The sequence below is a fragment of the Apium graveolens genome, chromosome 2 (genome assembly GCF_009905375.1).
Source record: "Apium graveolens cultivar Ventura chromosome 2, ASM990537v1, whole genome shotgun sequence".
Taxonomy (NCBI): Eukaryota; Viridiplantae; Streptophyta; class Magnoliopsida; order Apiales; family Apiaceae; genus Apium; species Apium graveolens.
Genome location: NC_133648.1, coordinates 277,170,692 through 277,193,998, shown reverse-complemented (window position 1 = coordinate 277,193,998; position 23,307 = coordinate 277,170,692). Strand labels below are relative to the sequence as shown.

The following is a 23,307-nucleotide window of genomic DNA, read 5'->3' as shown; positions in this document are numbered from 1 at the left end:
TTTAACTCTTGTATATTCAGAGGGGCATTATAAACGTTACACGATAATTAAATCCTAGTACAAACAAAAGTTAGATCATTGTATAGATTTTGATTTGTAAATCTTTGTAGAAGTTAGAACTTTTTTGTTCTTAGATTGTAGCCGATTAATTTATTTACCGGAGTGTAGCAACACCCCTCACGGATTTATTTACGAATATATATTTCCCGGAATATTTTGTGTTCCTCGTTTTATATTCCCAAACACTATTCAGCTCAAGAACACGGAAACTGTTGGTCATATTACGTAATAAATAAAATTTGATAAGTAAATTATTTTATATATTCCAGCTGTTAGTTTTCCCGCCATAGTTTGTTAGTTAGTTACAGATGTGTATTGTATATATAGTCAGCTCCTTTCTTTGTAGCAAGTTGAATGATCTAGTTGTACAAAAACACACATTCTAATCAGGAAATGTAATATTCATTTTTCTCTCACTCTCTCTTGCATCTCTCTGCAACTTTACATCTCTCTACAAGTTCCACAGTTTATTGAATCTGCAATTACAACATGGTATCAGAGCTAGAAATCTTCGATCTCGGTTGAATCTGTTACATTTTCTCATCGAATCAAAGTAAGAAATCTCCGATCTCGGTTGAATCTGTTACGTTTTCTCATCGATCGATACGTGCTTCGTCGATCGTCGAATCGATCAATCTCTTCGATTAGGTTTTATTTCTCTTCTTGATTCGTTTATCAGATTTATATAATCTGTATTGTTTGTGTGTTATTTTACACTGAGTAATTGCATCTATCTCCGCTGCTTATCTTCTTCGCTTATTTGCTTCATTAAATCTTCAGAATTGATTAGTTCTTTCAATACATATTTGATCTAAGCAAGTACTTGTTACATGTGAATCTTGAGTTCTGCTTCGAGTACATATTTGCCATGGCTGCTTCGGGTTCTGCGAACACATCAGATACTAGTTCTAGAACACTTCTTGATCAAGATAATCCTCTATTTCTCAATTCTTGGATAATCCTGGTATGAAGCTCATTAGTGATCCGTTTGACGGTAGTGGTTTTAGTAACTGGAAACGCTCTATGATCATTGCTTTGTCAGCTCGAAATAAGTTAGGATTTATCGATGGAATGTTACTCAAACCAAATGCAACTGATCCTACCTTTAAGAGCTGGTCGAGGTGTAATGATATGGTTATATCATGGCTACTTGGATCTTTGTCGAAATCTATTGGTCGTAGTGTGATTTTCTCTAATTCTGCTCATCAAATGTGGCAAGAATTAGAAGAACGTTATGGTTCTCCTAATGGTACTCAGTTGTTTGCTTTGCACAAGGAGTTATCTAAAATTTCTCAAGGAAATAGTAATATTCCTGATTACTTCACCAAGCTGAAAGTGCTTTGGGATGATGTTGATTCTTTAGCTATTATTCCTGCATGTTCTTGTGGCTGTACATGTGGTGCATCCATCAAACTTTCTAAATTTCAACAAGATCAGCGAGTAATTCAATTTCTTATGGGCTTGAATGATTCATACACTGCTATACGTGGTTCTATTCTGATGAAAACACCATTGCCTAATCTCAGTCAAGTCTATAGCATACTTCTTCAGGAAGAATCCCAGAGAGAGATTCACTCTGGAGTATAATTTATGGCTGATTCTGCTTCACTTTATGTGAATTCTTCCAAACCACCAGTTCATCAGTTTGCTAAGAAACCTGGTTTTGACTCAAAAAGAAGCAATCTCACTTGCAACTATTGCAAGAAAACTGGCCACACTGTGGACAAATGTTATAAGCTACATGGATTTCCAGCAGACTTCAAATTCACAAAACCAAAGAGAACTGCTCAGGCTGCACAGGCAGAAATTTCTACTGGCTCCATAGCACCTGTCTCAAATACTTCCGGGATTACATCAGAGATGTACTCTCAACTCATGACTCTGTTAAAGAATTCACAAGCTACAGATTCAACACCATCAACTGCAAATTTTGCTGGTAATATCAATCTCTCAACTGCTTGTTTTTCAGATTCAAATTCTATCACATGGATTTTGGATAGTGGAGCTAGTGACCATATGTGCTTTCATAAAAAATTATTTTCTACATTTGCACCATTATCAACATTATTAAATGTTTCTCTTCCTACTGGGCATGTAGTTGAAATAACTCATGCTGGTACAGTCCCAATCTCTTCAGATATTACATTACATAATGTCTTATATGTCCCTCACTTCAAACTTAATCTACTTTCTGTCAGCAAATTGGCAAGTCAGATGAATTGTGTTATCAATTTCACTCATGATTTGTGTTTAATGCAGGGCTCTTCTCTGAGGAAGCCACTGGTTCTTAGTAAAACTCAGAGAGGCCTATATCTCTTGCATCATCCATCCATTGCTTCTGCTTTACCTCCAACTGTTTCACATGTTAATGATTGTAATTCTACTATTTCCTGTAATGTCACTGTCAAAACATGGCATCTTAGACTAGGTCATTTACCTATGTCCAAGCTTCATACTCTTTCTTTGTGTAATATTGATTCCAATACCTCTTGTGAATTTAGTCATTGTGATGTTTGTGCTAAATCTAGACAACATCGATTGCCTTTTCCTCATAGCCAGATTCATTCTAATGCTTGTTTTGAGTTAATTCATGTTGACATATGGGGACCATATCCCATCAAAACATATAACAAATACAGCTACTTTCTAACCATTGTAGATGACTTTTCCAGGGTAACCTGGACTCACTTGCTCAGTTCTAAGAGCAATGCATTTCCTTTTATCAAATACTTTGTTTCCATGGTTGATACTCAGTTCAATGTTAAGGTAAAATCTGTTAGAACAGACAATGCTCTAGAACTTGGTTTAAGTCATGATGCTAGTCAGTATTTTCTTGACAAAGGCATTTTACATCAAACTTCTTGTGCTCACACTCCACAACAAAATGGTGTTGTGGAGAGGAAACACAAGCACCTGTTGGAAACATCTCGAGCCCTTCTGTTTCAGTCCAATCTCCCCAAACAATATTGGGGTGACTGTGTTTTAACCTCCACCTATCTTATAAATCATTTTCCATCCAGAGTCCTGAAAGGTTTGACTCCTTATGAAATTCTCTTTGGCACTAAACCATCTTATACACATCTCAAACCATTTGGTTGTCTTGCACATGTCACAGTTCCAAAGGTTAACAGAGACAAGTTGTCACCTCGTGCTTTAACTTGTCTTTTCTTAGGTTATCCTTTCGGTAAAAAGGCTTACAAGTTTCTCAATTTAGCAAATAATTCTACTATCATATCTAGAGATGCCAAATTCTATGAAGATGTTTTTCCCTTAGTGCAAACAGACATTTCTTCTAGCTTTATTCCTCTACCAGTCATTGATAATGTCTCAGAGTCATCCTCTGATGCTTCTGATCCATCTATACATTTGTCTAATCAAGGTGATCAAGGTCACAGCTCTCCAGTTATTAGGAAGTCTACTCGTACTACTAAATTGCCATCTTATCTTAATGATTATGAATACCCTTTACAAGCTCACTGCACCTCTTCTTGTTGTTCATATACCATTACTTCTTTCTGTTCTTCTGTTTCTGTTCCCCTGGCTACTTCTACTGTCTGCTGTGCCACTCCTACAATGGGTTTACCTCCTGCTGAACCCTCTTCTTATGAGATTGCTGCTCAGTTTCCAGAATGGAAACAAGCCATAGCTACTGAATTCTCAGCATTGGAAACTAATAATACCTGGTCCCTTGTTTCTTTACCAAAGGGAAAGAAATCGATTTCATGTAAATGGGTATTCAAAGTAAAGCATCATGCTGATGGATCAATAGAACGGTATACAGCCCGTCTGGTTGTTAAAGGGTTTACCCAGAAAGAGGGTATTGACTACACAGAGACTTTTTCTCCTGTGGTAAAAATGACCACAATACGAGCTCTTGTTGCCACTGCTATTAAGAAAGGTTGGGAAATGACTCAATTGGACGTCAATAACGCCTTTCTTCATGGCGATCTTCATGAAGACATCTATATGAAAATTCCTCCAGGACTAGTTGTTTCTGACAATACTCTTATTTGCAAACTCAGGAAATCTCTATATGGTCTTAAACAGGCTTCTCGAGAATGGCATTTCAAGCTAAGCACAGCATTGTTGTCCAAAGGTTATAAATTCTCTCAAAATGATACATCTCTTTTCTACAAGAAAATTGGTTCTGGCATCACTTTTCTAGCTGTCTACGTTGATGAAATCCTTGTTACAGGAAATGATACTACAGAAATCTCAGCTATCAAAAGTTTATTGGATAATACCTTCAAGATTAAAGATCTGGGTCGTTTGCATTACTTCTTAGGCATTGAGTTCAACTATATTGCCACTGGTGTTGTTCTGTCACAAAGAAAATTTGTGATAGATATGTTAACCGAGTTTGATTGTTCTCACATGTCTTCGGTTGTTAGTCCTTTAGATTCATCTACAAAGTTAATGCCTAATGAAGGTCAGAGTATTGATGATCCTTCTCTGTATCGAAAATTGGTTGGTAAACTGAATTTTTTGACAAATACTCGTCCAGATTTGTCATTTGCAGTCCAACATTTAAGCCAGTTTATGGCTGATCCACGTCTTCCACACTGGAATGCTGCCATTCATGTGCTGCGATACCTTAAGAGTGATCCAAACCAAGGGTTGTTCTTTAGTAATTCGTCTGATTATACTGTTGCGGCATATTGTGATGCAGACTGGGCTGCCTGCCCTCACACCAGACGTTCTGTAAGTGGATTTGTGGTATTTCTGGGAGACAGTTTGATTTCATGGAAATCAAAGAAACAGCATACCATTTCTTTATCTTCAGCCGAGGCTGAATACCGATCTCTTCGTCATGTTACTGCAGAATTAGCATGGTTGTCTAGATTACTTTCTGATTTTGATATGCCTAATATCAATCCCATTCCAGTTAAGTGTGATAACATGGCAGCTATATACATTTCCAAGAATCCGGTCTTCCACGAATGCACTAAACATATAGAGCTAGATTGTCATTTTGTTCGGGAGAAACTTGGCTCTGGACTAATCTCTTTGAGTTATACTCCAACTTCTACACAACTAGCTGATATTTTTACCAAACCTCTACTTGGCATTCATCATCAAGCAGCTCTGTCTAAGTTGGGTGTTCGTTCCTTCCCCTCCAACTTGAGGGGGGGGGGGGTGTTGGTCATATTACGTAATAAATAGAATTTGATAAGTAAATTATTTTATATATTCCAGCTGTTAGTTTTCCCGCCATAGTTTGTTAGTTAGTTACAGATGTGTATTGTATATATAGTTAGCTCCTTTCTTTGTAGCAAGTTGAATGATCTAGTTGTACAAAAACACACATTCTAATCAGGAAATGTAATATTCATTTTTCTCTCACTCTCTCTTGCATCTCTCTGCAACTTTACATCTCTCTGCAAGTTCCACAGTTTATTGAATCTGCAATTACAACACATAACCTAGCATTAAATTTTATATCCGCAAAAGATTCGAAAGAATTTTTTAATTTGGTGATTGTCATATTCAACCCCCCTGGATCTAACAATTGGTATCAGAGCAGACTGATTGGTACACAAAGTAGGATCCTGAAACTAATTTATTTTATTAATTTTTCATTTACATAAATTTATTTTGTAAATTTGGTTTAACAAATTTATTTTATAAATTTAATTTAAATAAGTTTATTTTATGAACTTAATTTAAATAAATTTATTTTATAAATTTAACTAAATTAATTTACTACTTAAATTTTAATATATAATTTTTTTTAATTTAATTATTTTTCGGATTAAAAGGCTTCCAGTGAATTGTTTTGCTGCCAGTTCGTTTTTCTGTTAATTTAGCTGACAATTGATGTTTGTATAAAGGAAAGCAAAAGTGGTACTCCAGTGTTTTGGCAGCCCTGTGTTTCATTCACACAAGCCGCAGAAAAGATGTTACCGCCTGGTAAAGCAACGCAGAACATGGCGCACAAACCCAGACTGGCATGTTCTGTTGTGTTCGAATTGTATGCAAATGAAGTACATTTTTTTATTATTTTATTTGCAACACAGAAACCGAATTCAAGGCAGCCAGGCGGACAACGTCGCAAGTTGGGTGATAGCTAATTAGTCGCAGGTTGCATATTAAATTTACAAACAAAAAAACAAGCTTGCTAAATGCGGTTTAAATTTTGCTTCATGCGGTAATCGGAAATTACCCTACTAACCCTGACTAGTTGTAGGTGTATCACAGAAAAGCACAATGCATTTAATATTCATATCTCTTCTATATATAATAGAAGAATAAGGATATAATTTCATGAGATTAAAAAGTCTCGTTAAAAAGACTAAATTACCCCTGTTTTTAATATTTATATAAAAGATGTGTTTTGTGGGAATCGAACTCAAGTTATTTTATTCAACTATACAATCTATTACCACTGCACCATATTGTCATGTGTTTTTTATCATACATATAGTATGTAAGTGTAATAACCCCAATTTTTGGAAAAATTTTCAAACCCTTATGAATAGTGTTTTTGATGAATGAGAAAACTTTTCATGCCACACTATGCAGGGGTTCTGTTATTTATCTTCTGGGATATTATTGTATTCTATGTGGTATATATAAGTATATGTAAAGATCGTCAGAATCCAATTCCGAACACTTTGATTTTTCCCGGAAATCCACTGGATACGGAAAAAATTAAGTATAAGGTAACAGGATAAAAAGGATTTAAATTAAAGGATTATAAGAGAGGATCATAAAAGGAATACAATATATTGAGAAAGGTTAAGGGAACCTAAGTAATAAGATCTCGGGTATGATCCCTCAAACGATAAACGAAAACGAAAGTTAAGCGAACCGTATAACAGATCAACGGTCATTAGGCAAACAATTAGGAAGTTAATCAAAGAGATTAGAGGGGATGATGTCACCCAACCAATGAGAAGAGGACAAAGAGGGGAGGATGACATCATGAGCATGACATAAGCATGACATAAGGGGAAGGAGATGTGGTTAGTTTATAACCACACAAAGACAAGGTTAATAAGGTAATTAACCAAAACAAATCAAAAGAAAATCAACCTACCAAAACAAAAACAAAGCAAACACAAAAATCATTCATCTCTCCCACCTTGCTCTCGGCTTTTCCTATTTTTCAAAGAGAAGAATTTCAAAATCCAAGATCCAAGCTTCCTAAATTGGTAAGATAATTCTCTAGTATTCCTTATGCATAGTTATGGCTATCTTATGAGTTTAAGCCTCTAATTCATTCTCAATCTTCTCCAAGAAATCAATGAGGAAGACAATGAATAGTGATTTCAAGGTTTTTAACTTGATTTTTCTTGTTTTTCCTTTAAGATCCAAGCATCCCTAAGACTCCTCAAGGCTTCCTAAGGCTTCCTAGCTACTCACACCACTTCAAGGAAGGTATATCATCTCCAAACCCTAGTTTTACTTTGTATATTAGGATGATTTTGATAGTTATGGTAAAGAATAGCTTGAAGCTTGTTTGTTTAGAGTTTGGGTTGGAATAGTGGTGAATGAGATGTTGAAATCTTATGGTTTGGTTAAAGGATTTAGTATAGTTTAAATTCAAGTTTTAGGAATAAGTATAATTGTTAATAATGAGTTGGTTGGGACTGTTGTAATGTGTTATGGATGGGCTTTGGTTTTAAGAATGGATTGGGGTTGTTTGGTGATTGATTTGGATTGGTTTAAATTTGGGAAATCGCGTAAACATAGCCGTCGTAATGTCCGATTTACTTTAGACTACTTTTGTACATAATATTAGGACCCGATAACTCCCTGCTAGGTTTTGACCATTGCCATATTTAGATAGTTCATGTTACGAGCTTCGTTTTGATATGTGGTTCGTTTGATTCCGATGTACGGTTTAGGAGAAACGGCCGTTTTAAGTAACGATATTTCGCGAACGAACCATTACCCCTCGCCTTACTTTGAAACATAGGTTAAAGACCTTAAAGGGTTAATTAATGTATGAAACAATTATGTTAAGTGTGTTAGGCAGTTGGTAAGACACTCGCGAAGGAATCGACTTAAAACTCGTAATGGTTAAATTATTAAAAATGGTGGAGCCGAGGGTACTCGAGTGACTTGAGAGAATCAGTAAGCGCAAAACGAGCGTTAGAGTCTGAGTTGGTTAGAGTATAGATTTACAAGTGACTTTGGTTTAATTCCAACTTACTTGTTGTTTATAGGTTACCAGACTCGTCCCGAGCCATTCGTAACCCCCAGTCGCTCAGGCAAGTTTTCTACCCGTTATACTGTTGTTGTGATGTATATATGTATATGCATTATCTTGCGATAGATGCATGTTGATTAATTAGCAAATGTTGCGATATATTGAAGCATGCTGATATGGTATATATATGCATGCCTGTTTCGTATTCTTGCCATATATATCTGTTGGTTCAGTTGATAATACCTATGCTAGAGAATAGCAGTAATATGCATATACCCTTAGTATAGGGACCCAAAGGTGAAAACATTTTCTAAAACCGGGAGTCGAGGATCCCGGGTAGATTTTATATATATATATATTTATATATATATATGGTTATAGTTTTTAAAACTATTAATCGAATAAGGTTTATTCGATAACTTTATTTTATTATTGAATATTATTTCGAATATTCATCCGAGGACTTATGACTCCTTTATTTTATTATTGAATATTATTTCGAATATTTATTCGAGGGCTTATGACTCAGCTTATTTTATTTATTGAATATTATTTGAATATTCATTTGAGGATCTATGACTCCGATTATTTGCTGAAATATATTCTTTATTTTATTAAAGAATAAGGTGTCAATAATCAAACTTATTTTCGATTATTCAAATAAAGATAGTACTTTCATATAAGTATATCTTTGGTTATTTAATATCCATTTCAAGTATAAGTTTTAAAACTTCTACTTCGATTATTTTTATAAGGATTATCTTTATGAGAATATTATTTAAATAATAATATTCAGATATTATCTAATATATCGGGACTGATTTATTTTAATAAATCAGCAGTACTCCAAATATTCTTAAAAATGTTTTCGAGTCTTCAAAATGATTTTTAAAGTTAGAGTGGACCCCAAAACTCATTTTTTTTATATTTAAGATCTTCCTTTCAAAGGAGATTTAAATACTCGCTCAAAACCTGGGGGATCCAGCTCTGTGGTGCATTTTACATTCGCAACGTGGTTGCTGTTTTGAGAAAATAAATGAATTGATTACTTACCCAACGTTCGGGAAGTAAGCCCATCTAATTGAGTCGGCATAAGCGACATGCCGGGGTACGGTCTATCAAAGTGTAAGTGGCTGGGTGGCAGTCCATCAACGCGTAAGAGGCCGGGTGGCGGTCCAGCACAAGGTCCTAATGAGGCCAGGGTGATGACCGGTGGGGGATTCATCCATCTACTAGTAGAAAAGGTTACTTATTGGTATCTTTGCCTGATCAGCAAGATATCGGGTTTATGCCAAAATTCTTTTCCTTTCCAAAATTCATTGGATGTTACAAACTCTGTTCATACTTTACATAACGGAGGTTTTCAGGAAACGTATGTATATATATAGGTGTATATATATATCGGGACTTAATGAAGTATATCATAACTTCATTTCCTTCAAAATATTTCAAAGATTGAATCTATTCAAGTCTTATCTTGTAGTCTCATCAGTGTGATGAACTTTTGAAACTAATCATAACTTGAACGGTGGTAGTTCAAGTAGTATTTGGAAAAGATATAAGTATATTGGAGTATCTTGTAACTTCATCTTTTAAACTTATATCTAGTAAATGATTATCTTATGCATGACAAAGATTTTCAGAAAAACGTTGAGACAATGTTAGATATATGAGATCACCTTGCAACGATATTTTTATACAGTTATACACTGGAACTCTGTGTGTATTATGCATGGAAGAGGACTTCCCATATTTTGAAAAGTATATATGTATATATATACTGAATATTTTGCGACTTCATCGCATTAAGATATCAACTTGGTTCATTTCTTTTGACCAAGACTTTCATGAGTACTATGAGAAGGCTCATATATTGTTAATCATTATACATATTATTTTGGTGGGCTTGTTACTCACCCTTGCTTTCTTCTTTCATCACACAACATCAGATAGACAAGATGAACAGGACCAAGCTCCCAATTCGCGAGCGGATAGGAAACGTTCCGCAGTTTCCTATAGGCGTTGATGTCGCTGTAGCTGAGGTAGGAACTACCAATAGGCTAGGCTTTCAACTTTTGATGTACCAGGTTATGTATATTTATGAATTGTAATAATGGCAAAGAAATGTAAATTTATTCAGAAACCTTTTTAAGGTGTATTGGCATATAATTGTGGAATAAAACGACTTGTGATTATTTTTGGATATTCATCTCTGAGACTATAACTTGTGGTGTGTGTGTGTTTATTGTGGGGTCACAGTACAGAGTAGTTGATAATTTATTAAGATTGGGTGTTATTAAGGGAAATGGAACTCGTGACAACCCGGATCCCCGACCCCGGATTTGGGGGTGTTACAGAAATGGTATCAGAGTGAAGCATTATAAACCTCAGAGATGATGTGACGTTAAGATAATAAGTTCACTAAGATAATAAGAACTCTTGCCAAGTTCATAGTCGGACTACCTAACGTAGTACTGATAGTTAAAACCCTTATGGGAACCCTTATAAATATCGTGATAGAAGCGTAGTTCGTTATCATAGATGGTAGCGGGACTCCGAACCCTGAGGTTGAGGAGCAACAGCGCGATGATGTTTCATTACTAATTGGAGATCGGATTGTGGATCTGATAGAGCGTCCAAACGCAGGACCGAATGATGTTGATATTGAGGATGTAGCGGTTGAGGATGTTGTCCTAAAAGGGATTGTTGCTGAGGAGGATCCCGTGAAGGATCCTGACAAGAATGAATAAAGGACCACTGAGGAATCGATGACCATGGTTAGGGCAACTCCCAGAGGTAGGATTGGCCGGTCACTACCAGAGGTTCGTTCAAGTTTGTAAAGATAGTAGCCCCTTTAACGTGGCTTACTCGTAAGGCTAAGAAGTTCGAATGGACAGAGAAATGCGAGAACAGCTTTCAAGAACTGAAGTAAAGATTGGTGATGGCCCCTATGTTGGCGTTGCCAGATGGAAAAAGGAGATTTTGTGATTTGTAGTGATGCTTCGCATAAGGAATTTGGGTGCTTCTTATACAGCACAGCAAGATAATTGCGTCCGTGTCAAGATAATTAAGGGAATATAAAATTCGATATCCCCGCCCATAAGCTTAGGCTCGTGGCAATAGTTTTACCCTAAAGATTGGAGGCACTACTTGTATGGAGAGAAGTGCGAGAATTACCTAAACTATAAGTGCTCTAGTACATTTTCACGTAGAAAGAGCTCAACATACTCCAGAGGAGGCGGTTAGAGCTAATCAAGAATTATGATTGGGAGATTCTTTATCATTCGGGGAAAGCCAATATGGTGGTTGATGCCCTTAGTAAAAAGGAGAGACTCAAGATGATAATGTCTTTTGGAGAGTTTATAAGAGATTTTGAGAAAATGGAAATAGAAGTGAAGGTAACCGGAGCCGGTACCGAAAAGCTGTTTGAGATTGCAATACAGTTCAAATTAGTGGAAAAATCATATTATGCCAAGAAAAAAAAAAGTGATGAATGAAGGCAGAGAGCCAACAAATAGATATGAGATTAATACCGAGAAAGATGATAAGGGAATAATGAGATATTCCTATAGAATTTGGGTTCCAAATGTTCAAGAGCTTAAAGATGAGATCTTAGATGAATGTCATAGTTCAAGGAATAAGATTAAGGGCAAACCCTAAATGTGATAGTCAGGGAGGACGCCATCAAGATAGAAGGAACCCATAATATAATGAAGTGGAAAATGAGGATTTTAACGTATAAGATAACCCCAAGTATGGGAGAAGGATGAAACATTTCATACTAAGGAAACAGAAAGTCGAGTAAGGAATGGAGACCCGAGACGGTACTCCTATACGGCAATTCATGGACCTGTCTAAAAAGAACTTAGACTATTATCCCCAACCACCACCCTGAGGAAATAATACGGTGAGAAATTCTTTCAGGACCTTTAAGTCGCTAAGCTCTCAGGGTTCCAAGGAACAAGCTAACCCAGTCGAGGCAAGAGCCTGGCTAAAGGAAATATAGGAATCATTTGAGATTCTAAATGATTGACGAATCACAAAAGACTGTTTTATCACTTACCCTCCTAAGAGAGAGGCCACCCGCTGGTGAAAGGCCAAGGAAGGCACGGAGCAAGAGATTATAATAAACTGATTTAAGTTCAGTCAATTGTTTTCAGGAAAGTACTTCCCAAGGTTATGGAGATAGTGTAAAAGCTTTAGAGCCAGAACAAAGGCAGACGAGTATGATGAATTATGAATCTAAGTTGTAAAAGTTATCAAGATTCGTTCTGAGGACACGAATCCAGAATGACGGGATGTTTGAAATCAATGCTGATGTTGTGTTGGTTCATGAAATAATGATAAGAGAAAGGAAAATAAAAAGAAACTGAAGTGGAAGGGATATAAAGGCAATAGAGTTTGAGGTATGATAAGGGAGTTGGGTATGAGGAAACCCTAAAGACTCGTAGCAATAGAAATAGAAAAGTATGCATTCGTCAGGATGAGGGTGATTCACCATGAGTTAAAATTGATGGTTGAAGGCATAAAAGATACATATATTTTATCCCCTGTAAGTTGGGAGGATTCGAGGAAACCTTGAGATAGTTCGAAGGATAAATAATGAGACGCGGATAGATTGAGGAGACAAGGAAGTAAGAAATTAGGAAAATTGGATGAAGGAAGTGACCTTCAAGAATGTGAAGTGTAAGACCGGTGGCTTGATACCCAGAAAGGGAGACGCCAGGTATGAAAGATATCCCAACATTGAGATGACTGTTGAGATAAACAACAAAAGTAAATAAGGAATTATTAAGAAGAAGTTCACGTTGAACACGACCAATATCTTCCAGAACATCCTTGTTATCGTTACCAGATTAGGCAAGAAAAGTGGATAACCGTTGTTATCTTTTGGAGGCCATTTTGATTAACCTCATTTTGTATACAGATGTTATTGTGAAATTAGGCATATACTATCGAGGTGGGAATGATTGAATAAGACACCCTTATCAGGGATATATGACTTGATTTATCCATGGAAGGATGCAGGTACCTTTTAAAGGTGGAATTACGGATATAACATCGGTAACTTAAAATGAATCCTAGGGGAATGCATAAAGGTTGGCATTTCACCCTTAATAGGGACAGTATGAGTTTTGACAGTATGATTTGGAAAGGGTTAAGGTAACAACAACCTTTAAGAATCAGTGGAGAAATTTTTCAGAAGTATATAGACAATGGTTTTAGTATTAGTAAATGGTATTTTGATATGCCCTTTATCTAAGGAATACAGGAGGAACGATCGAAGGATAACCTTAGAGGTTTTACAAGGAGAAAGGTAATATTCAAAAATTCTCAAGAATAGAAATGTTGATAAAGGGAATATGACGTAATTATAATGATGCCAAGTGGGGCACATGTTAAACCACGAGAAAGTATGGATCGAACCAGTAAAGGTCGAAATTGTTCAGGACAATTAGAGCCTAAGATAAAAGATGTTCTAAGTATAATTGAGAGTCAGTCGTGACAGTGATTAACCTCTAAAGACTGAGGCAATAACTTATGGAAAAATGGTGATATATTTTTTTTTACTCATCAGATTTTAAGGAAAACATCTTCACATAAGCTGTGATTGAAATGAGGTATAAAATTTATTTGGAGGTGGTTAAAATGACATTGACTGTAAGGAAATTTTACTATCAGGAAAGGCCAAAGAGGTGGCCGATACTTTAAAGGTAAGAGGATAATTATAGGCGCTTGTGCCAAAGGAATACAGTGATGATGGTTAAAGCTATGAAGGTTGTATTATGGTTTGGAAGATCGACATTCCTTCTGATGACTGTGCAATACCCAACCGTAATAGTAGTTTGGTAAAGGTTTAATTTGTGTAATCGCCATGAGCGGGCTATCTATCTCAGAAGGTACTATCTTGAGAATAATCCAGGACCATGTTTCAAAAAGGACTAAACGAACCTTTGAGTTAAGTCTTCTATTGAAGGCATATGATTAAGAATGGTATTAACCTGCTATCGTTGCTTTGATTGAAACTCTTCTGCAATTTTATCTGCTTCATGTCATGAAAGTACGTCAGGATCTAGAGTGTTCTTCATGAATATTATGAATGGGGGTTATGTTAACTCCTTAGAAGTATTTTATACGACATGTATGGACTCTGTATGGTTAGATATTAAGATTTCATGGAAAGTGAATGACGACAGTAGGTCAGTGGTGGACCATAGTAATGCAGCAATGATTCTGCGAGTAATGAGCTGGTTACAACCATGAGAGTTGTATTGGAATGGATGTTGAGATTAAGTACCACTAATCGGGTCGTGGTGATATATAAGTTATCATTGAATAGACTAATTAAGTAGATTATTTACCTATTGAATATTTATTCCTCCTTATCAATAGAGGGTCGTATGACTATATGAGGAAGGTTGCGATGCAAGCATAGAATTCTAGTAACGATGATGTCTAGAATGAGATCCCAGATTCGATTTTCAATGTCGAGGGAGTTTCAAAGGTGATTGTGTATAAGCTCGAGGAAGAGCATGGGTCCATAGAATGATGGACGGAATAGCAAAAATATTTAAGCATGTGAAATGCGATGCGATAATACTTGATGTTGATATATATATACGTATATGATTTGTTCTCCTATGACAAACCTCTATAATTCAGAGGTAGGTTCCAAGCCAGATATTTTATGGCAATAAAATTTTTTACGTATATACAATTCTCTTCAGTTCGTTCTTTTTTCTTCTTTTCATTTCATATAAACTGAGAAGAACAACCCTTCCAGAAGGGGAGGTATTGCCGAATGACTATCTATCTGTGTGATAGAAGCCTAGTAGGATACCATCTATTGTTTAATTGCTTGTCAAGTACTAAAGGCTGGCCACCTTCTGTACTAACTATGCGATATAACAAGTGTTCATGATCATAGTGATCTTTCAACACATTCCTTTACTTCTATATGATTGATCAAACTTTGGGAAATAGAAACAGCTGAAAAAAGGAGTAGTAAAGTTATGGTGGTATTCGGAATGGAGACACATTCGTGATACTAAGGTTGACGCGTGTATTAAAAGGTTATAAAATGCTAACGAGAAAAGGTGTAACCAGTATAATATTAGGAACGGAAGATAATAGCGATTACGAACTGGAAAAGAGTGGGTATTGAGAAGCAAAAGCTATAATTCTAGAAGCTACGATGAGGGTCTGTGCAATAGACTTGAAAGAAATTGGAATGATCACTTAACACGGATTGAGTTTTCTTACGACAATAGATCATATGTCAGTATTGAGGTATCGCCTTATGAGATCCTTGAGGGAAGACAATGTCGATCTCCCTTATGTTAGGATGAAGTTGTAGAGCGCAAGATGCTCGGACCGCAGTAGTCCAAAGGACCAGGGATATAATAGATCTAATCAAAGGACGGCTGGTAGTAACCCAGGATGGACATAAGAGGTATGCTTATTTGACTCAAAAGGACAAAGAGTATGAAATAGGGGACCTAGTAATGTTATAGGTATCCCTTGGAAAGGATTGATGAGGTTCGGAAAGAAAGGAAAGCTAAGTCTATAATTTGTTGGACCCTTGGATATATTAAGACGTTTTGGGAAGTTAGCATATGAGCTAGCCCTACCCCCGAACATGTAGCAAGTCATAACGTGTTCCACGTATCAATGTTAAGGAAGTATAATTCGGATGCCAGACAAATAGGGGCATATGAGCACATAGACACGCAACCCGACGTAACCTATATGGAGCAACCAAGAAGGGTTAGAGAGTGAAAAGGATCAAGTGCTTAGGAGAAGGGTTATTAAACTAGGCAGAATTGGTGGTAGGACCACAATGTGGGAAAATTTACTCGAGAGTTAGAAAGTGCAATGCTAAGAGAGTATCCATATTCATTTTCTATCTGATTCCGGGACGGAATCCTTTTAAGGAGGGGAGACTGTAATAACCCCAATTTTTGGAAAATTTTTGAAACCCTTATGAATAGTGTTTTTGATGAATGAGAAAACTTTTCATGTCACACTATGCAGGGGTTCTGTTATTGATCTTCTGGGATATTATTAGTACTCTATGTGGTATATAAGTGTATGTAAAGATCGTCAGAATCCAATTCCGAACACTCTGATTTTTCCCGGAAATCCACTAGATACGGAAAGAATTAAGTATAAGGTAACAGGATAAAAAGGATTTAAATTAAAGGATTATAAGAGAGGATCATAAAAGGAATACAATATATTGAGAAAGGTTAAGGGAACCTGAGTAATAAGATCCCGGATATGATCCCTCAAACGATAAACGAAAACGAAAGTTATGCGAACCGTATAACAGATCAGCGGTCATTAGGCAAACAATTAGGAAGTTAATCAAAGAGATTAGAGGGGATGATGTCACCCAACCATTGAGAAGAGGACAAAGAGGGGAGGATGACATCATGAGCATGACATAGGCATGACATAAGGGGAAGGAGATGTGGTTAGTTTATAACCACACAAAGACAAGGTTAATAAGGTAATTAACCAAAACAAATCAAAAGAAAATCAACCAACCAAAACAAAAACAAAGCAAACACAAAAATCATTCATCTCTCCCACCTTGCTCTCGGCTTTTCCTATTTTTCAAAGAGAAGAATTTCAAAATCCAAGATCCAAGCTTCCTAAATTGGTAAGATAATTCTCTAGTATTCCTTATGCATAGTTATGGCTATCTTATGAGTTTAAGCCTCTAATTCATTCTCAATCTTCTCCAAGAAATCAATGAGGAAGACAATGAATAGTGATTTCAAGGTTTTTAACTTGATTTTTCTTGTTTTTCCTTTAAGATCCAAGCATCCCTAAGACTCATCAAGGCTTCCTAAGGCTTCCTAGCTACTCACACCACTTCAAGGAAGGTATATCATCTCCAAACCCTAGCTTTACTTTGTATATTAGGATGATTTTGATAGTTATGGTAAAGAATAGCTTGAAGCTTGTTTGTTTAGAGTTTGGGTTGGAATGGTGGTGAATGAGATGTTGAAATCTTATGGTTTGGTTAAAGGATTTAGTATAGTTTAAATTCAAGTTTTAGGAATAAGTATAATTGTTAATAATGAGTTGGTTGGGACTGTTGTAATGTGTTATGGATGGGCTTTGGTTGTAAGAATGGATTGGGGTTGTTTGGTGATTGATTTGGATTGGTTTAAATTGGGAAATCGCGTAAACATAGCCGTCATAATGTCCGATTTACTTTAGACTACTTTTGTACATAACATTAGGACCCGAGAACTCCCTGCTAGGTTTTGACCATTGCCATGTTTAGATAGTTCATGTTACGAGCTTCGTTTTGATATGTGGTTCGTTTGATTCCGATGTACGGTTTAGGAGAAACGGCCGTTTTAAGTAACGACGTTTCGCGAACGAACCATTACCCCTCGCCTTACTTTGAAACATAGGTTAAAGACCTTAAAGGGTTAGTTAATGTATGAAACAATTATGTTAAGTGTGTTAGGCAGTTAGTAAGACACTCACGAAGGAATCGCCTTAAAACTCGTAATGGGTAAATTATTAAAAATGGTGGAGCCGAGGGTACTCGAGTGACTTGAGAGAATCAGTAAGCGCAAAACGAGCGTTAGAGTCTGAGTTGGTTAGAGTATAGATTTACAAGTGACTTTGGTTTAATTCCAACTTACTTGTTATTTATAGGTTACCAGACTCGTCCCGAGCCATTCGTAACCCCCAGTCGCTCAGGCAAGTTTTCTACCCGTTATACTGTTGTTGTGATGTATATATGTATATACATTATCTTGCGATAGATGCATGTTGGTTAATTAGCAAATGTTGCGATATATTGAAGCATGCTGATATGGTATATATATGCATGCCTGTTTCGTATTCTTGCCATATATATCTGTTGGTTCAGATGATAATACCTATGCTAGAGAATAGCAGTAATTTGCATATACCCTTAGTATAGGGACCCAAAGGTGAAAATATTTTCTAAAATCGGGAGTCGAGGATCCCGAGTAGATTTTATATATATATATATATTTATATATATATGGTTATAGTTTTCAAAACTATTAATCGAATAAGGTTTATTCGATAACTTTATTTTATTATTGAATATTATTTCGAATATTCATCTGAGGACTTATGACTCCTTTATTTTATTATTGAATATTATTTTGAATATTCATCCGAGGACTTATGACTCCTTTATTTTATTATTGAATATTATTTCGAATATTCATCCGAGGACTTATGACTCATTTATTTTATTATTGAATATTATTTCGAATATTCATCCGAGTACTTATGACTCCTTTATTTTATTATTGAATATTATTTCGAATATTCATTCGAGGGCTTATGACTCAGCTTATTTTATTTATTGAATATTATTTGAATATTCATTTGAGGATCTATGACTCTGATTATTTGCTGAAATATATTCTTTATTTTATTAAAGAATAAGGTGTCAATAATCAAACTTATTTTCGATTATTCAAATAAAGATAGTACTTTCATATAAGTATATCTTTGGTTATTTAATATCCATTTCAAGTATAAGTTTTAAAACTTCTACTTCGATTATTTTTATAAGGATTATCTTTATGAGAATATTATTTAAATAATAATATTCAGATATTTTCTAATATATCGGGACTGATTTATTTTAATAAATCAGCAGTACTCCAAACATTCTTAAAAATGTTTTCGAGTCTTCAAAATGATTTTTAAAGTTAGAGTGGACCCCAAAACTCATTTTTTTTATATTTAAGATCTTCCTTTCAAAGGGGATTTAAATACTCGCTCAAAACCTGGGGGATCCAGCTCTGTGGTGCATTTTACATTCGCAACGTGGTTGCTGTTTTGAGAAAACAAATGAATTGATTACTTACCCAACGTTCGGGAAGTAAGCCCATCTAATTGAGTCGGCATAAGCGACAGGCCGGGGTACGGTCTATCAAAGTGTAAGTGGCTGGGTGGCAGTCCATCAACGCGTAAGAGGCCGGGTGACGGTCCAGCACAAGGTCCTTATGTGGCCAGGGTGATGACCGGTGGGGGATTCATCCATCTACTAGTAGAAAAGGTTACTTATTGGTATCTTTGCCTGATCAGCAAGATATCAGGTTTATGCCAAAATTCTTTCCTTTCCAAATTTATTGGATATTGCAATTCTGTTCATACTTTACATGACAGAGGTTTTCAGGAAACGTATGTATATATATAGGTGTATATATATATCGGGACTTAATGAAGTATATCATAACTTCATTTCCTTCAAAATATTTCAAAGATTGAATCTATTCAAGTCTTATCTTGTAGTCTCATCAGTGTGATGAACTTTTGAAACTAATTATAACTTGAACGGTGGTAGTTCAAGTAGTATTTGGAAAAGATATCAGTATATTGGAGTATCTTGTAACTTCATCTTTTAAACTTATATCTAGTAAATGATTATCTTATGCATGACAAAGATTTTCAGAAAAACGTTGAGACAAGGTTAGATATATGAGATCACCTTGCAACGATATTTTTATACAGTTATACACTGGAACTCTGTGTGTATTATGCATGGAAGAGGACTTCCCATATTTTGAAAAGTATATATGTATATATATATACTGAATATTTTGCGACTTCATCGCATTAAGATATCAACTTGGTTCATTTCTTTTGACCAAGACTTTCATGAGTACTATGAGAAGGCTCATATATTGTTAATCATTATACATATTATTTTGGTGGGCTTGTTGCTCATCCTTGCTTTCTTCTTTCATCACACAACATCAGATAGACAAGATGAACAGGACCAAGCTCCCAATTCGCGAGCGGATAGGAAACGTTCCGCAGTTTCCTATAGGTGTTGATGTCGCTGTAGCTGAGGTAGGAACTACCAATAGGCTAGGCTTTCAACTTTTGATGTACCAGGTTACGTATATTTATGAATTGTAATAATGGCAAAGAAATGTAAATTTATTCAGAAACCTTTTTAAGGTGTATTGGCATATAATTGTGGAATAAAACGACTTGTGATTATTTTTGGATATTCATCTCTGAGACTATAACTTGTGGTGTGTGTGTGTTTATTGTGGGGTCACAGTACAGAGTAGTTGATAATTTATTAAGATTGGGTGTTATTAAGGGAAATGGAACTCGTGACAACCCGGATCCCCGACCCCGGATTTGGGGGTGTTACAGTAAGTGTGCTGAATGAATATTTTGTTTAACTTTAAATATACTTATTTGAATTCCGCAAAAAAAAAAAAGGATAGTTAGTTGAATATTTGTACAGTTAATTTTAAAGAATTGAATTCCAGATATAAAATTAGGCATAGTACATAAATGGATTATTATCTTATTTATTAATCATTTTTTAGTTTGAAAATATATCTCATATACTTTTAACATATTTTTTATTATAAAAAGTAATTAAAATGTACATATATAATTTTTAAAAAAATATTGAAAATAGAATCGCTTATATATAAATAATCTATATTGGTATTACATATTTAGATAAGTTCGAATTATAATTAGTCAATTCATTTTAGAACCGGACCCATTGTTCAAAAAATACTCGAAATTTGACTACATGACCAGGCCGAAAAACATCGTCATATTCTACGTTTAGTAAATTTAAATTACAAGCTCGGCGAGAATATCTTACCAATAATGTGAAATTTTTTAATATCTTATGTTAATATAAATTAATGTGTTTGAGGTCTTTATATGATCAAGTCAATTGATTATTTATATTAAAATTACTAACTTAACTGGTAATGCATTATTATTTTTGGAATTTGTCCCAATTTTAAGAATATTTGAAATTTGAAATGAGATCTCACTAGATTTGTTAAAACTACGATGATATATTAAATCGATTTATTTTTTATTTTTCACTTTAAAAAAACTAACTTTTTAAAAAGATTTCTTTTAGATCAGTAATATTCATTGATCAAGATAATATTGTACAAATATTTTGAATTATTTTAATATTTTGAATTATTCAAATAAAAGTTATATCTATACTATATTGTAGCTTTTGAATCAATGCATTTTATATTATTTAAGGAAAAAAACATATATTGTTCAATAATTTGAAGGAACTAACCAGTTCAACCGATATTTATAAAACGTTATCGAACTGCAAATTTTTTAATTTTAGAAGAATAAAATGTTATCAAATTATTATATGAAAAAATATTATAGTCGTAATGAAAGAAACTTAAAAACGGTTTAAATAACGATATAAATACAAATTTTCTTTCGAATTCTTTAAAAAAATCATGAATATCAATAATAATTCTTAAAAATATATAATTCATTTTTATGTTATAACCATGATTGATACCCGGTTGCGTAAAAAATAGATATGGATTGTTTGTCACTGATAATGTGAATACCATATATAAATTATAGCAATTTATTTATTACATAATTTTAATTTTTGAACAATTATAAATGCATGTTATTTAAGTGATCAATTATCTCACTAGATGTTAATAATGATTATACATGTACATAAATCAAATATTTATCATATAAATAATTGAAACCATCATAATTTACTAAGAGATGTAACATACAATAATTTACATGTTAACACACACACATACATATAACTTAATCTTACTTTGTTAACAGTAGTGTAAATAAAAAACTAACATTTTCTCATACATACATACATTGAATTTCAAAAACTAATATTTTTCATTAAAATCAACTTTAATATTAACAATAATATAAATTTTACATTATTGTATATTATGATTGCAAGTCATTCTGACTCCAGTTATGCATTTTTTATCTTTTTAAATTGATTAAGTTAATTGTAAGTTAGTAGTGAACTCAGTAATAATGTAGAGCAGTACATATAGTTTATTTAAATAAAATTCAAGATTTTAGCTAACTCTGTATTCAACATATATGTTAATTTGTAGCTTTTTATTTGTAAATATACTAACGGCATTCTACAGATTAAGTTTAATCGTTTTGTTTTAAACGTACACTTACTACCCTGTTTATATTCATTCATTAAATATAAAATAACGGGTAAGAAAAATATAATATAATAATAGTTGAGGGGATATTCACTCCTATAAGTGAGGAAACATTCGAAGCTCCTAATGTTATAGAGGGGTCATTGAGCTTGTTGGAGAGAAATTTTATCTCCGTTTATTCAAAATTTGACTCAAGCCTATATAAGGATATTGTTGGAGTTGCTCTACAAACATTATAATTGCATGATGCATAAAAAAACTCAAGAAAATGACTCGTGCCTCGCACGGGTTATTATGCTAGTTGTCATTAATGTGGCTTCTTCAAATTACAAAATGTCTAATAATTTGTTCCTTGTTTATTTCTATTTGATATTCATAATATTAACCAGACATATCTCAAATACTTTAATTATTTCCTAAAATTTTAGTATCCAAATTATTACATAAAATGATGATAAAAAGGCTAACAAATATACCCTGTATTTTATTTTAGCTGTCGTTTGATTCTTTTTTTCACTCATTTAATGATGTATTGAATATTTTATTCAAAAAATCTAAAATTTATTATTTTAACTATGCGGTTAAAACACTTAGAAATATGTACAGAAAAGTCAAGAGACAAATAAAAAGGAATAGTGGGAGTACTATATTAATAATATGTAAACTACTCATTTCATCATCATTTGAAATTAAATTTAAGTAAACAAAAGTAGTCCATTTTGAAAAATACAATTTTACTAATATATTTCTTAAAATTTGTTATTTTTGTAAAATTATATCCTTTATATGTAATATGGGTACGAGACTTTTTATCCAAAATTTTGGTCATGTTCTGCCAAAATAATCTTAATTGTTAAATTTCATTTAAGTAAAAATAAACCGTTAAGATTATATGTTATTAGAATAAGTATATTCCTAATACTATTATAAATAGAAAATGATTATAATGTTCTAATACTATTAAAATACCAATTGTTTCCTCAAACAACCCTAAATATAATATGATAAAAAAATTAACCCATCATATCACAAATATAAAATAATTACATTGTTATATTACTATTGAAACACCAAAATAGAATATAATGATATAATAATAGATAGAAT

At 34.1% G+C, this 23,307-nt stretch overlaps 1 protein-coding gene across 1 annotated transcript; it reads left to right on the top strand.

Annotated features, from left to right (window-relative positions):
• Positions 1-1,026: 1,026 nt before the first annotated feature.
• On the top strand, positions 1,027-1,647 carry LOC141701207 (uncharacterized). Its single transcript, XM_074504882.1, has one exon. The coding sequence runs from the start codon at positions 1,027-1,029 to the stop codon at positions 1,645-1,647; it is 621 nt and encodes a 206-aa protein (XP_074360983.1).
• The last annotated feature ends 21,660 nt before the right edge of the window (positions 1,648-23,307 follow it).

Excerpts from the sequence above, each read along its gene's own strand:
- LOC141701207 (XM_074504882.1), top strand. The coding sequence starts at position 1,027 with ATGAAGCTCATTAGTGATCCGTTTGACGGTAGTGGTTTTAGTAACTGG.